Here is a 13,162-nt window from a genome sequence, read left to right as displayed (position 1 = left end):
AGGTGAATGTTTAATGTTGATTTCATAAATATAAACGGAGCATTAAATGGTAAAAAAAAAAAGTAGGCTATATATAGGCTAATCTTCCGAGCAAAATATGCTATTTAATATTGCTGAGTTCATGTTATTTTTTTGTACTTCATGTTTCCGCTCTTCACGTCAAGAAAATGTGGGAAAACAAGCCTTCTAAATAAACACAGATGCAGAGATCAGACAATTATTTTAATCACCGTAGCCTTTTTTGCTATTCACTGTAGTCTTTCAGAGTGACAAATTAATTTTATAAATAAGCATACATAGCATATTCTACTTAATTGTATTATTATTATAGAAATTAGATAAAACCTTTTGGAAGTTTTAGATGGGGTAGCATGTCTCACTGCTGTCATTAAACCGTAACTACACAATTATCAATGAAAATAGGGCAATACATTTTTTACAGTCTATGGGCAATACGTCTCGAAATAAAAATGAAAGGCCATATTTTTAATGATACGGGCGACTTGTCACCCAATTATAATATTATTGTCCATTCATTGTTCTTATTTAGGCTATCAAAACACTTGACTGGCATAAAACAGCTGGTGTGATACTGCCCCCTACTGGATTTGGCAAGAGATGACAAGATTAAAGATCCTTTCAAAATGTGTATTTTTTAGCTTTGACAATGGTGGAAATGTCTTATATTTAAGGCAAAAGAGAAATGGAGGCAAGTTGTCACTTTTAACTTGTCATTTATCGGGGTTTATTTTTCTTAATAAAATGTATAGGTACACAGCCATTGCAATTTGGGGTCAGTAATTATTTTTTATTAATACTAACTAAAATACTTAAATTAATATACTTAAAATACTTTAGAGTTAACACATTTGTAATATTACAAAATATCTCTATCTCAAATAAAAGCTTTCCATGTCAGCAGCACAACCGATTTCAGCATGGATAAGAAATGTTTCCTGAGCAATAAATCAGCATTTTAGAATAATTTCTGAAGGATGATGTGACACTGAAGACTGGAGTAATGATGCTGAAACTTCAGCTTTGCATCACAGGAATAAATTACATTTTAAAATATATTCAAAGCTCCCCTGTTCAATGTTGAATTAAAATATTACAATTAGTAAAAAATGAGATTTGGCATGTCAAACAACACTTTTATTACTAAGTATTTAAACAGCATTTTATTACCAAGTGAGCAAAAACAAGGAGGGAGTAATCTGAATCAGGTTAGTATTAAAGTGGATGGAATGACTGAGATACAAAGACCAGACAAGATTTAACCGGCCCCAATTTTTTGTTCCTCTTTCCTGAGGGGTTTCATTGGCTGGCCTGTGAGAGTCTTTTCAGATATGCCTCCCAGCCTGCCGTTCTGTATTCTTCTGCAGCTCGGAGCCGATCTGGGCTGGCAAGAATACCTCGTCCCACAATGATGATATCAGAGCCTTTAGTGCAGATCACATCTTCTGGACTTGAATACTGCTGTCCAAGTTCATCCCCTGGAGAATAAAAGATAACTACATTAAAAACAGCACAGATATCTGATCGCTAAAAACAGGCAAATGTAAACAGAATACCAGACAATATTTCCGAGCTTCTGTAAACAAACACTTGGATATACAGGAAAGCTAATGCCAAAACAATGTGTATTCAGTAGTAAAATTGACCTCCTTTCTGCATTTGCACTCCTGGAGTCATGTGAACCAGTCCAGGCTTGTCACTGATCTTCGATCCACTTATAAATCCAAACACAAAATCAGAATGGTCTTCAGCCATCTTGACCTAAAAGACATTTCAATCAACTCAAATAAGTGGCTTAAATAATAAGTGAGAGAAGATTGTTTTTAAATATAATTTTGAAATTATATTAAGAAATGACATGTGCCCTTGTAATCCTTAAAGTAACTTCCCTCCCCTCTTGCAGCAACATCTCTTCTCTGATGACATGCCTACTGGCGAGAGGGCGGGACAACCTGTCACTCACATGACATCACAATAGCAAACCACAATGATACAATCAATTCCCAATGGACAAAATCAAGTCCCGCCCTACATAATTTTCTTGTTTGAGAAGCCATTTCACTTAGATATAAGTCACAATAAGGAAGAAAAGAACATTTCATGTCGACTTTAAAGGACTAAGCTAGGACAAAACAAATAAAAAAACACCTTGACCCTACAATACTAAAACATTTAAAGGAGAAAAAAAGTTAAGCAATTAAAGAATATTATTAATACAAACAAGGGTTACTGGAAGTGAGGAAGTGTTTGCATCTAGTTCTTCACAGAGAGTAGAAGACGTACCACAGCTCGAGTGTAATCCCCTGTTGCAAGGGAACCCTGGGAGCTCATCTGAGCGATCAGCAAACAGCCGTGACCCAGAGGCTTGCCGACTGCACCGAGACCCTGCAGCACACCCGGACCCGGCAATGCGTGGGCATTAATGATGTGCGCCCATGAGGAGATCCGATAGAGACCACCTTTAAAAACAAGAATATTTTGTGTGAACAACATTTGTACAGAAATTAAAATAATATTTAGAGAAATTGTTCACTCAAAAAAGACATTTCTGTCATTTACTCTGATGTCATTCCAGAACTGTGAATATTTTTCCTGTGAAACAATAAAAGGAATCTGAACATATGGATAAAAAAAAGGTCTGATTTTTTTTTTTTTAAATCAATTTTTTACCCTTGCATGATGAAGTTCTGCATGAAGATTGTTTCACAGAAGAAAGGAAGTCATACAGGTTTGGAATGACATGGAGAGCAAATGATTTTTCATTTCAGAGCTTTGATTTTTGGGTGAACTATCCCTTTAAGAATACAGACATATCAGCCCGATCTCACGGCAATTCGTACGAATTTATACGACCTCACTAGTACGAATTAGTACGATTTTTGCTTAATCGTACATATTTTACGAGTTGCCCAATTCGTATGAATTTGTACGAATGACCTACCCCTGACCCCGCCCCTAAACCTACCCATCACGTGGGTTCAGACAAATCGTACAAATTCGTACGAGTGAGGTCGTAGGAATTAGCCACTATTTAATCACTCGTACAAATTCGTACGAATTGGTCGTGAGATAGCGTTGGACATATACAAACAAGCACTGTGTAGAGCAAAAAAACAACTTAAAACCAAGATATTTATTATTTTAATAATAATTTTTCCAACAGTCTTGGGAGACCTCGGATATGAGCCTAATTTAAATGAAGGGAAGAGAAAGTCAATGTTCTCTAAATGTAAATGTCTAGGGAGAAACACAATGATTTGAATTAGAAACATTCAAGATCCATTACTTTAATTCATTGAATCTGCTCCCAACCACCAGAATATGAAAATAACTTTTACTGTAACTTCTGATCACACTGCAAATAAAGTGACGTTCTTCCTCAGTATCTCTCTCTTCCAGTTTGTTTTCCCGTGCAAATGTCTGAAGATTCTTAAATCAAGATGCATTTACTGGAGATACAAAATGACAAAATATGAAGTATTGTTTTCTGTGAAACTGACCAAATGAGATGACATGATTAAAACAAGAAGACTTTCTGCTCTGATTTAAGACCTTTTTATGGCCTTCATTTTTGTATGGGCGAATTAAGACTTCCATTGACCCCCATAAACCTTGTCGAGTAAATCACAAACACTTTGATCTATGAATATCTAGTGCAGACTATACAAGTTCAATTTAAGATTAGTCAATTCCAAGCGCTCCACATCCACCACCGTGTGAAACAAACACCTACCATCATACTGATGCTTGACTGTGTTCCCAATGTCTGCAAACTTGCGATCCTCAAAAATCAGGAAGTTGTGCTTTATAGCCAACTCTTTCAGATTGCTGGCGACGTCTGCAGTGAAGTCCTGCAGGATGTCCACATGAGTCTTCAACACGCAAATCAGTGGCCCCAACGTCACAGCGATCTCCAGCAGCTCCTCAGAACGAGTCACATCTGCAGACACGCACAGATTGCTCTTCTTGTCCTCCATGATCTTCAGCAGGCGGGCAGCGAGAGGGTGAGTGTCTGGCAACCCCGCACGAGCCCCATAGCCGAGATCATTACAGCCCTTTTTAGGAGCTGAGCAGCCATTCTTCTTATTCTCTGCTGATACGTAGGTGTTGTTTTCTTGAACAAATCTCTCAACGCTCTGAGAAGTGGCCGTGTCTATTCGGCCCGATTTAAGTAACACATCCAGAAGTCTGGAGACAGAAATGACTGAATGAAGAGTGATGCCACTGTCAGCTAGCCTGGCACTGCCTCCCTGCTCTCTGTCCATTAACACCACTGCATCTGTGATCTTCAGGCCTTCGTTCTCTAGTACCTCAGCGGTTTCTAGAACACTGCTGCCACTGGTCACGACGTCCTCTACTATTAGGCATCTGTCACCAGGGTGGATGGTTCCTTCGATGAGACGCTTCGTTCCTGGGGAATTTCACAACACAAGTCAATTCAGATTAGTGGTATTTTAGTATCATTAAGATAAATAAAACTACTATTCAAGAGAGCTTTATTGTCAGACCGGCATTTTACAAGTATACACAGAGGGGGTGAAATGTCATTTCATGGTGCAACATTCAAATCGACAACAAACATAGAGAGACCGTGCAAAAGTCAAGATAACAAGCATCATAAGGTACTAAAAATAAATGGTAAACCACAGCAAACATACAGAAGCAAAAAGGACAACAGAAGTGTGTTGACCGCAGTACGTGTAAAATGTGCCAGAGGACGTAAACATTTTGTCTTCATGTAAACTCTGAACATCATACATTAATAATGAGAAGTAACAGTTTAATGGTCAATGCATATCCAAAATATATTACGATTATATTATTTATTTAATATTTGTTTTGTCATTCGTATTAGTTTTTTTATTTCAGTTATTTATTTTAGTACCTCAATTTACACTAAATGGGAAATGCTGCCTTTGCAACAAGCTGAAATAAAATAATGTTTAATGTTTTATTTCCGTTTAATACATAAATGCATATATATAGACGATAAATTAATAGAATAACTGTTTATTTCAAGTAACGAAAATGCTTTTTTATGATTTTAGTTAACTATAATAATACAGATTCACACTACAAATCGCACCATGAAATACATAAACTGTTTGTAAATCTAAATGATTAATGTAGCAACTCAAGAACTATTTGGACACTAAATGCACAAATAAACCACATGACATTCCACGTTGTCAACCAGAAAATCAATTTTGCATTCATTTTACATTTACGCATTTGGCACATGGATTTATTGAAAGTGACTTACATTGTATCCAAGGTAATTGTTATATGTATTTCAACCAGTTCTTGTTTTGAACATCAAATCTACTGCTTTATCTACCGAACAAAATTTTTTGGAGGATTGTTTTACGATTTTGTTTTTTGATGAATACTGCTTGGTTTGATATGCTACCCAAAACAATTTAAAGTGTGTCTTTAGTGTCCAAATATTTTTGGTTTAGGGAAATTTAAACACAGTAAACGGATTACAGATGGCGTGGAGTTAAATTTGCACTATTATACCATAGTCCTTCGCCTCCTTTCGTCGAATAAGCATGGGGTATTGCTTGGTAGAGCAGATGATTGTGGCCAGGGGAAGAGCCGTGTAAGGGACACCACACACACTATCAAACTGAACACCAGCATCCTCAGCACGCTTGTGAAGAAGGCTTGCCACCTGATCACAAACAAAATATGATTTTATGATCAACGAATGACATCCAATTAAAGAAGGATCTGAATGACTTGTTTTCTAAAACATTCTTGGTAGAAAAATGCTCAGGATATGATGTACGATTACACGCTTTTTGAATAACAGTAACTTATTTTATCATCTCATTACTCAAAGTGAGCACGTGTTTACCTGGTTCATCAACGCGGGATGGGACACTGTTACTCTAAGATCAAAATAGATCGGCGAAGTGAGTCCACTTTTAAGCTTAAATGTTCCGAACTTGACGGCTTGGATGTCGTGTAGTTTCAGGATTAAACTATTTATACTTGTGTCATCCATTTCAGTTTGATCAGTCATGTTCCGCTAAACAATGTAAACTAAAGTGCGGGTAGTAGTGATTCTTTGACGCGAGACTCATGTCGCTTCAGTGACGCAAGCCACGCACACGTGATACACCAACTGCGGATGTCTGAGATTACTCGTCGACAAAATAAAAGACAACATTTAAAGATGTTTGTTTAACTTTTAATAAATTTGGCTCTATGGACTTTTAGGGAGAGAAAATAACCTTTTCAAAACACATGTTAAAAATAGTTTATTTACTAAGACTAATTGCTAATGCTTACTGCATAGAGTTTTACACATACGCATAATAAAATAATATTTACACACGTTTTGGACAACTTGACAAAATTGCAGCTTGGTTGTAAATCATGTAAATCTATTTTGTTCACAAATCATATTGACCGTGACACGATTGTCGTTTTGATAACAAAGTACAGTTCATTAAAACTTCATTAAATGGTAAGAATGTTTGTTATGGTGGAAATTACACAACAAATGGGACTGTGTTTTTTTTAAAAGATATAAAACACTTTCACTGTTTCACACAATAATTATGTGTAATATACTTTAATTTATTTCGTATTTGAGAAGGAACAAAAATTAATTATTATAATAATAAATTACGTTTGCATCTGTAAAAATCAATAACGTTATCTTAATGAATTGACTTATGCCATAATTTTAACAAGATGATTAGATGTAATAAATAAAGAAATATTCTAATAAAAATCGTGTTCATTGGCGCTCTCAGTTGTCCGAGCCGCGAGGGCAGATTTAGGGCTTTTGTTTTGAAAACAATGCCTGCAGTTTAACTACAAAAAATAAACAGGTTAAACACAAAAACATAGGTTTAATGTGTTTTAAAGGTTCCACATTTGTGATTAGTACAATGTCTTTAGTTTCTGATCTGCCTCTGCTGTTTCATGAAAGTCATATTTTGCTTTATCACATGATTCCAGTGACGTTTGGCTTGTTCCTGTGAATGTTTATCAGCTGTGGAATAATCAGAGTGATATACTGTCTGTCCAAAGGTAATGTATTGAAGATTACGACCTCACTGATCTGAGAATATGTGGTGTAAGCAGAAAAGGGCGCTGGTTATATGCTGAGCTGTCTGTCCTCTGATCAACTTCTACATTTCTTAGGCAGCACAGTTGAGGAAGATCATGAAGAGAAGACTTCTGCTGGTATCTAACTCCACACTTCATGGAGGAGGATATCTTCAACACTGTGAGCAGAACATCCAAGACTTTTTTGGAAAGTAAGTTGTCTGCAGCTTAACCAGTAATGTTGGAATAAAAACTTCGGAAGTCTTTTATATTAATATTCTGATATCGTTTCCGGTTTTTATATCTGTATGCAGGCTTGTTACTGGATACATGCAAAATACAAGTCCATTCTTGAACATAAACTCCAGTTATGGCATTTTTTAACGTTTGTATTGAGCAAAATAGGACAGTTTATGTTTTTGGAATCAAATGAATCTGACCTACATTGAACCATTTATAAAAATGAATAACTTATTTGTTCAACAGAGGAGTAAAGAGGATCCTGTTTGTCCCGTATGCACTGCATGATCGAGATGGCTATGCCAAGACTGCCAGAGACAAGTTCAAGACATTGGGTTTGAGTCTTTATTGATTTGAACACACAGTATGCTGATCTCACAAGACTGCTACATTGCCCTTCATCGCTGCTGTACTCTTCTTCTCTCTGTCTCCAGGCTATGAGGTGGACAGTGTCCATGAGACACCAGACCCTGTGGATGCTGTTAGGAAAGCTGAAGGAATATTCATTGGTAGGAAGGATTTTCTTTTTCTTTTTTTAAATATAATTAAATATGATACTGTATACAGGTCCTTCTCAAAAAATTTGCATATTGTGATAAAGTTCACTATTTTCCATAATGTAATGATAAAAATTTAACTTTCATATATTTTAGATTCATTGCACACCAACTGAAATATTTCAGGTCTTTTATTTTTTTTAATTTTGGCATACAGCTCATGAAAACCCAAAATTCCTATCTCAAAAAATTAGCATGTCATGAAAAGGGTCTCTAAACAAGCTATTAACCTAATCATCTGAATCAATTAATTAACTCTAAACACCTGCAAAAGATTCCTGAGGCTTTTAAAAACTCCCAGCCTGTTTCATTACTCAAAACCGCAATCATGGGTAAGACTGCCGACCTGACTGCTGTCCAGAAGGCCATCATTGACACCCTCAAGCAAGAGGGTAAGACACAGAAAGAAATTTCTGAACAAATAGGCTGTTCCCAGAGTGCTGTATCAAGGCACCTCAGTGGGAACTCTGTGGGAAGGAAAAAGTGTGGCAAAAAAACGCTACCCAACGAGAAGAGGTGACCGGACCCTGAGGAAGATTGTGGAGAAGGACCGATTCCAGACCTTGGGGGACCTGCGGAAGCAGTGGACTGAGTCTGGAGTAGAAACATCCAGAGCCACCGTGCACAGGCGTGTGCAGGAAATGGGCTACAGGTGCCGCATTCCCCAGGTCAAGCCACTTTTGAACCAGAAACAGCGGCAGAAGTGCCTGACCTGGGCTACAGAGAAGCAGCACTGGAGTACCCACAGTCAGTGATGGTCTGGGGTGCCATGTCAGCTGCTGGTGTTGGTCCACTGTGTTTTATCAAGGGCAGGGTCAATGCAGCTAGCTATCAGGAGATTTTGGAGCACTTCATGCTTCCATCTGCTGAAAAGCTTTATGGAGATGAAGATTTCATTTTTCAGCACGACCTGGCACCTGCTCACAGTGCCAAAACCACTGGTAAATGGTTTACTGACCATGTTATTACTGTGCTCAATTGGCCTGCCAACTCTCCTGACCTGAACCCCATAGAGAATCTGTGGGATATTGTCAAGAGAAAGTTGAGAGACGCAAGACCCAACACTCAGGATGAGCTTAAGGCTGCTATCGAAGCCTCCTGGGCCTCCATAACACCTCAGCAGTGCCACAGGCTGATTGCCTCCATGCCACGCCGCAATTTCTTTCTGTGTCTTACCCTCTTGCTTGAGGGTGTCAATGATGAACTTCTGGACAGCAGTCAGGTCGGCAGTCTTACCCATGATTGCGGTTTTGAGTAATGAAACAGGCTGGGAGTTTTTAAAAGCCTCAGGAATCTTTTGCAGGTGTTTAGAGTTAATTAGTTTATTCAGATGATCAGGTTAATAGCTCGTTTAGAGACCCTTTTCATGATATGCTAATTATTTGAGATAGGAATTTTGGGTTTTCATGAGCTGTATGCCAAAATCATCTGTATTAAAACAATAAAAGACCTGAAATATTTTAGTTGGTGTGCAATGAATCTAAAATATATGAAAGTTAAATTTCTATCATTACATTATGGAAAATAATGAACTTTATCACAATATGCTAATTTTTTGAGAAGGACCTGTATATCAGTATATTTAATGCACAGTAGCCTATATATATATATATTACCTAATAATAATTTAAATAATTTTTAATAAGATTTACTAGAATTTTTGTATTTGGTTTGTCCCCCTATTTATGCTTTAAAGGACGTCACATGAACAATGTCACAAATTTGCTTACATTTAATCAGTGACCCAGAAATCAACAGCTTTTAATTAGCAGATTTTCAAAGTGGTCTCTACTATACTGTTTGTCCTCATTTCTGTGAATGCTTCGCCATTATTTACTTGTAATGTATTCAGAAAGACAGGCTCTCATTCTGATGTCTATTTTTGTGTCCATTAGGTGGCGGCAACACATTCCGCCTGCTGAAAGCTCTCTATGACAACAATATGGTCACTGAGATTAGGAAGAGAGTTTTACAGGTGAATTAGTGTCTTGTTTAACCAAAATCAGAAATATACTGTAATTGCCTGTAACAGGTGTGGATTTGATCTCATAGGATGGAATACCTTACATGGGATCAAGTGCAGGCACCAACGTCTCCACCATCAGCATCAACACCACCAATGACATGCCCATCGTCTATCCACCCACTTTTGCTGCCATTGCTTTAGTGCCCTTCAACATTAACCCTCACTTTCTGGATCCTGATCCCAACAGCAGACACATGGGTGTACGTACTGGTGCTGTAGAGACTTGATAAGCAATTATCTTATAAAAATCCCAAAAATACGCATTGCTGTATTGTGAGGAAAATGATGCCATGAGATAAAACGTTAAATCTATCAAATATATAAAATATAGTAAACCAAACTTTTAAGGTAGATCTTTTAGAGTGTAGATTTGATGTGCATTTTACAGGAAACACGTGAACAGAGAATCACCCAGTACCACGAGGAGTCGGACACACCATCTGTGCTGGTATGTCAAGTTAACATGCATTACTCACTTCTGTTTAAAAGTTTGGAATCAGTTCAATACATGTGCTCACCAAGGCCGCATTCATATTGTGAAATATTATTTCAATAAAAAGTTTTCTATGTCAATACATTTTAAAATGTAAATTATACCTGTGATGCAAAGCTGAATTTTCAGTGTCACATGATCCTTCAGAAATCATTCTAATATGCTGATTTGCTGCTCAAGAGACATTTATTATCAATGTTCAAAACAGTTTTGCTGTTGCTATTTTTGTGGAACCCGTAATACTTTTTTTTTTTTCAGGATTCTTCAATGAATAGAAAGTTCAAAACACCCTTTTTAAAAATAGAAATCATTCATTCAGAAGATTCATTCATATATATATCAAATCTTACTGTTGTTATTTAAAAATGTTATTAGTCTAACATCAGTTAAGCACTAACACACACCTATGCTGTTGACGGCAGGGTCTTCGGGAAGGCTCAATGCTTTTAGTAGAAGGAAACAAAGCCACCTTACTTGGAAGCACAAATGCACGACTATTCCGAAGGTAATGTAGAGACTACTGCTCATGCAAATGGAACATATAACAGAAAAAAAATAATAATGCCAAATAGGCACTGCAAGTGAAATTATTGTTTTTCTTTCTCAGAGGGAAGCAAACCACAGAGTATGAACCGGGAAGTGATCTCAGCTTCTTACTGACAGAAGTAGGGGAGAGTGGGGTGATTTGTGCCAGGGGGGAAGTTGATCCACCCCTTGTTTCTGGAAAACCATAGAAGAAATTGGTCTTGTGACCACATAATTTTGAAAAGCCATCCATTTTACATATCCTCCAAAGAAGAGACTCATGGCATGAGATGTAAGCACATTTTAGCTCAAAAAACTGTTTTTTTCCTTTCAAAGTAAAATTTCTATGATTAAGGTTTTTTGATTGTAGTGTCTGAACAATTATTGACAAGTTTGAAAACATTTCACACATGTTTTAGGGCTTTAGCAGGCTACACAATGAGTCTACAGAGTTAGCATGATGTTAGCTCTTAACTGCTGGATCATGCTAGTTTTTCAAACTTGTGGGTCTGGGGTGATTTGTGCCAAAGGGCCTGGGTTACATTGTGCCAGTGGCACCCCCACTTATAATTATTTTCAACATATTATTATTTTGTAATTGTACTCTTACATTTTAGCGCTTAAAGTATTCGACATTCTTTTAGACCAAAACTTGATGGTACAGGCAGAAGGGAGCAGAAGTTTATATTCCCCTGCAGCATTGAAAAGTGGGATGTTAAGTAGTAGCCCAGACCACCTAGACCTACATACTCACAGGGGATAATCTGGAGAAGTGAGGAGATGGGCATGCCTCATCAGTGTTTGACTTAGGCCTACCTGCCATTTGTTTAACCAAAATTTCGTTATTTCAAATGTAGGCGCGTTGCGCGTGGTAACCGCGCCCATAATCCGCCGGAGCCACAACAACATTGTCCAACATAAAATGGCAAACGTAATGCAAGCGGAACGAAACTGCTCGTTATTGTGTGGTTGACGGACCGTTTATCAGTTTGGACCAAAGCAGCGCGAGCCGAGCTTGATCAAGCGGCACTGTTACTACACAGCGCTAAGAGATCAAGTAAAGGAATAATTTGAATTTGCCACAGAAGTAATAACATCGCTGCGAGATCTAGTGAGAAACATTCACATTTCTCCGGTATTAACGGATCAAACAGCACTGACGTGGAAACCAGAAAGAAACATTGTGCCATGAATGAACTATCCAGTGTCCACAGATCAGCAACATTCACCATGGATTTACTGTAGTAACACTAACCGCAACCATGGAAGTTTGGCAGGAATAGTAGGCTATAATGCCTTCAAGTAACATTACGTCGGTTTTATTTTGACATTATGAATACAATTGCTGCCCTCAAACTAATCTGAACTAAAATATGTTTGTTTATAACTACTAGAATATTACATTTCATTTTTTCCAAGGAGCTGTTTTGTTTTATATGCTCCTAAGAAGAGTCAATTATAGCTCCAGAATTGCTCAAAGTAAAACAGATATCATACTTTATGATGTTAGTTTTCATTTAAAAAAAGAATAAAAAAAATTAAATCAAGAAAATTACCAAAAACCTGGTAAACAGTAAATTCTAACAAGATAGGTCTATTTAGATAAACAATCTGGCGAGCATGTTGTTTTAGGTTAATACACCAACAGCAAATTTCTGTCTAATAAAGCGCTCAGAAATGTGTGAGGTACTACATTCAAGTCAAGGACAAAGGAAAAATGATTATTCATCCACGTGATAACATGTTTAACGGTACAAGAAATTAGAAAAATATGAAATGTGGATGTGCTGCCTGTCACATTAGTTACATTAATAAAAATCATTTAGTAGCCTATCCTTGCCTTGTTTTTGAATAAATAAATCAAATAGTGTAAAATACATTTGGGAGAAAGTTTTTCTCAATCTTTTCCACTGGCCAAGGAGTATTTTTAATTGATTTATGTTTTTAATGGAAACAGATAGACCTTTTTGTGAATTATTTGCACAAAACTATTTTCTCAGACAATCTGCTATTATCATGATAAGCAATTATCTCTGTAGTTAAACATTAATACACAGCATGCCAGAGGAAAAGTGTTCGAAAGCATTGCATCCACAACAAATATTTCTATTTATTGAATATAAAAAATGTTGTAACTTCTCAGTAATAATTTCATGTAATTATTTAATCTAAATGTTTACATCAGAAGTAAAACAAAGTTTAAATCATTCTTTTATTTATTTAAACTGTTATTGTGAA

At 36.8% G+C, this 13,162-nt stretch overlaps 2 protein-coding genes across 4 annotated transcripts; one reads left to right on the top strand and one right to left on the bottom strand.

Moving 5' to 3' along the window:
* Positions 1-721: 721 nt before the first annotated feature.
* umps (uridine monophosphate synthetase) lies at positions 722-6,159 on the bottom strand. The gene is made up of 6 exons (XM_077216163.1): positions 5,879-6,159; positions 5,539-5,692; positions 3,752-4,429; positions 2,302-2,477; positions 1,665-1,779; positions 722-1,496 (listed from the first exon to the last, which is right to left on the bottom strand). Exons 1-6 carry the CDS (start codon positions 6,044-6,046, stop codon positions 1,318-1,320), a joined length of 1,470 nt encoding a protein of 489 aa, XP_077072278.1. The 5' UTR covers positions 6,047-6,159; the 3' UTR covers positions 722-1,317.
* Positions 6,160-6,474: 315 nt separating this feature from the next.
* Positions 6,475-12,757, top strand: LOC143723554 (alpha-aspartyl dipeptidase). Of its 3 annotated transcripts, none has more exons than XM_077216165.1 (10): positions 6,475-6,493; positions 6,994-7,065; positions 7,180-7,295; positions 7,570-7,658; positions 7,758-7,832; positions 9,776-9,855; positions 9,933-10,106; positions 10,295-10,354; positions 10,822-10,904; positions 11,007-12,757. In XM_077216165.1, exons 3-10 carry the CDS (start codon positions 7,201-7,203, stop codon positions 11,131-11,133), a joined length of 783 nt encoding a protein of 260 aa, XP_077072280.1. In that variant the 5' UTR covers positions 6,475-6,493; positions 6,994-7,065; positions 7,180-7,200; the 3' UTR covers positions 11,134-12,757. The 3 variants fall into 3 exon arrangements, with proteins under 3 accessions (XP_077072280.1, XP_077072281.1, XP_077072279.1); XM_077216166.1 differs by lacking the exon at positions 6,475-6,493 and adding an exon at positions 6,788-6,863; XM_077216164.1 differs by lacking the exon at positions 6,475-6,493 and having other exon boundaries at positions 6,927-7,065.
* Positions 12,758-13,162: the final 405 nt, after the last annotated feature.

This window comes from Siphateles boraxobius, unplaced genomic scaffold, assembly GCF_051911475.1.
Source record: "Siphateles boraxobius isolate OS27281-9 unplaced genomic scaffold, OSU_SipBor_1 7, whole genome shotgun sequence".
NCBI classification, from domain to species: Eukaryota; Metazoa; Chordata; class Actinopteri; order Cypriniformes; family Leuciscidae; genus Siphateles; species Siphateles boraxobius.
The sequence above is the reverse complement of the archived record's forward strand: the minus strand, read 5'-3'. Positions and strand labels throughout refer to the sequence as shown.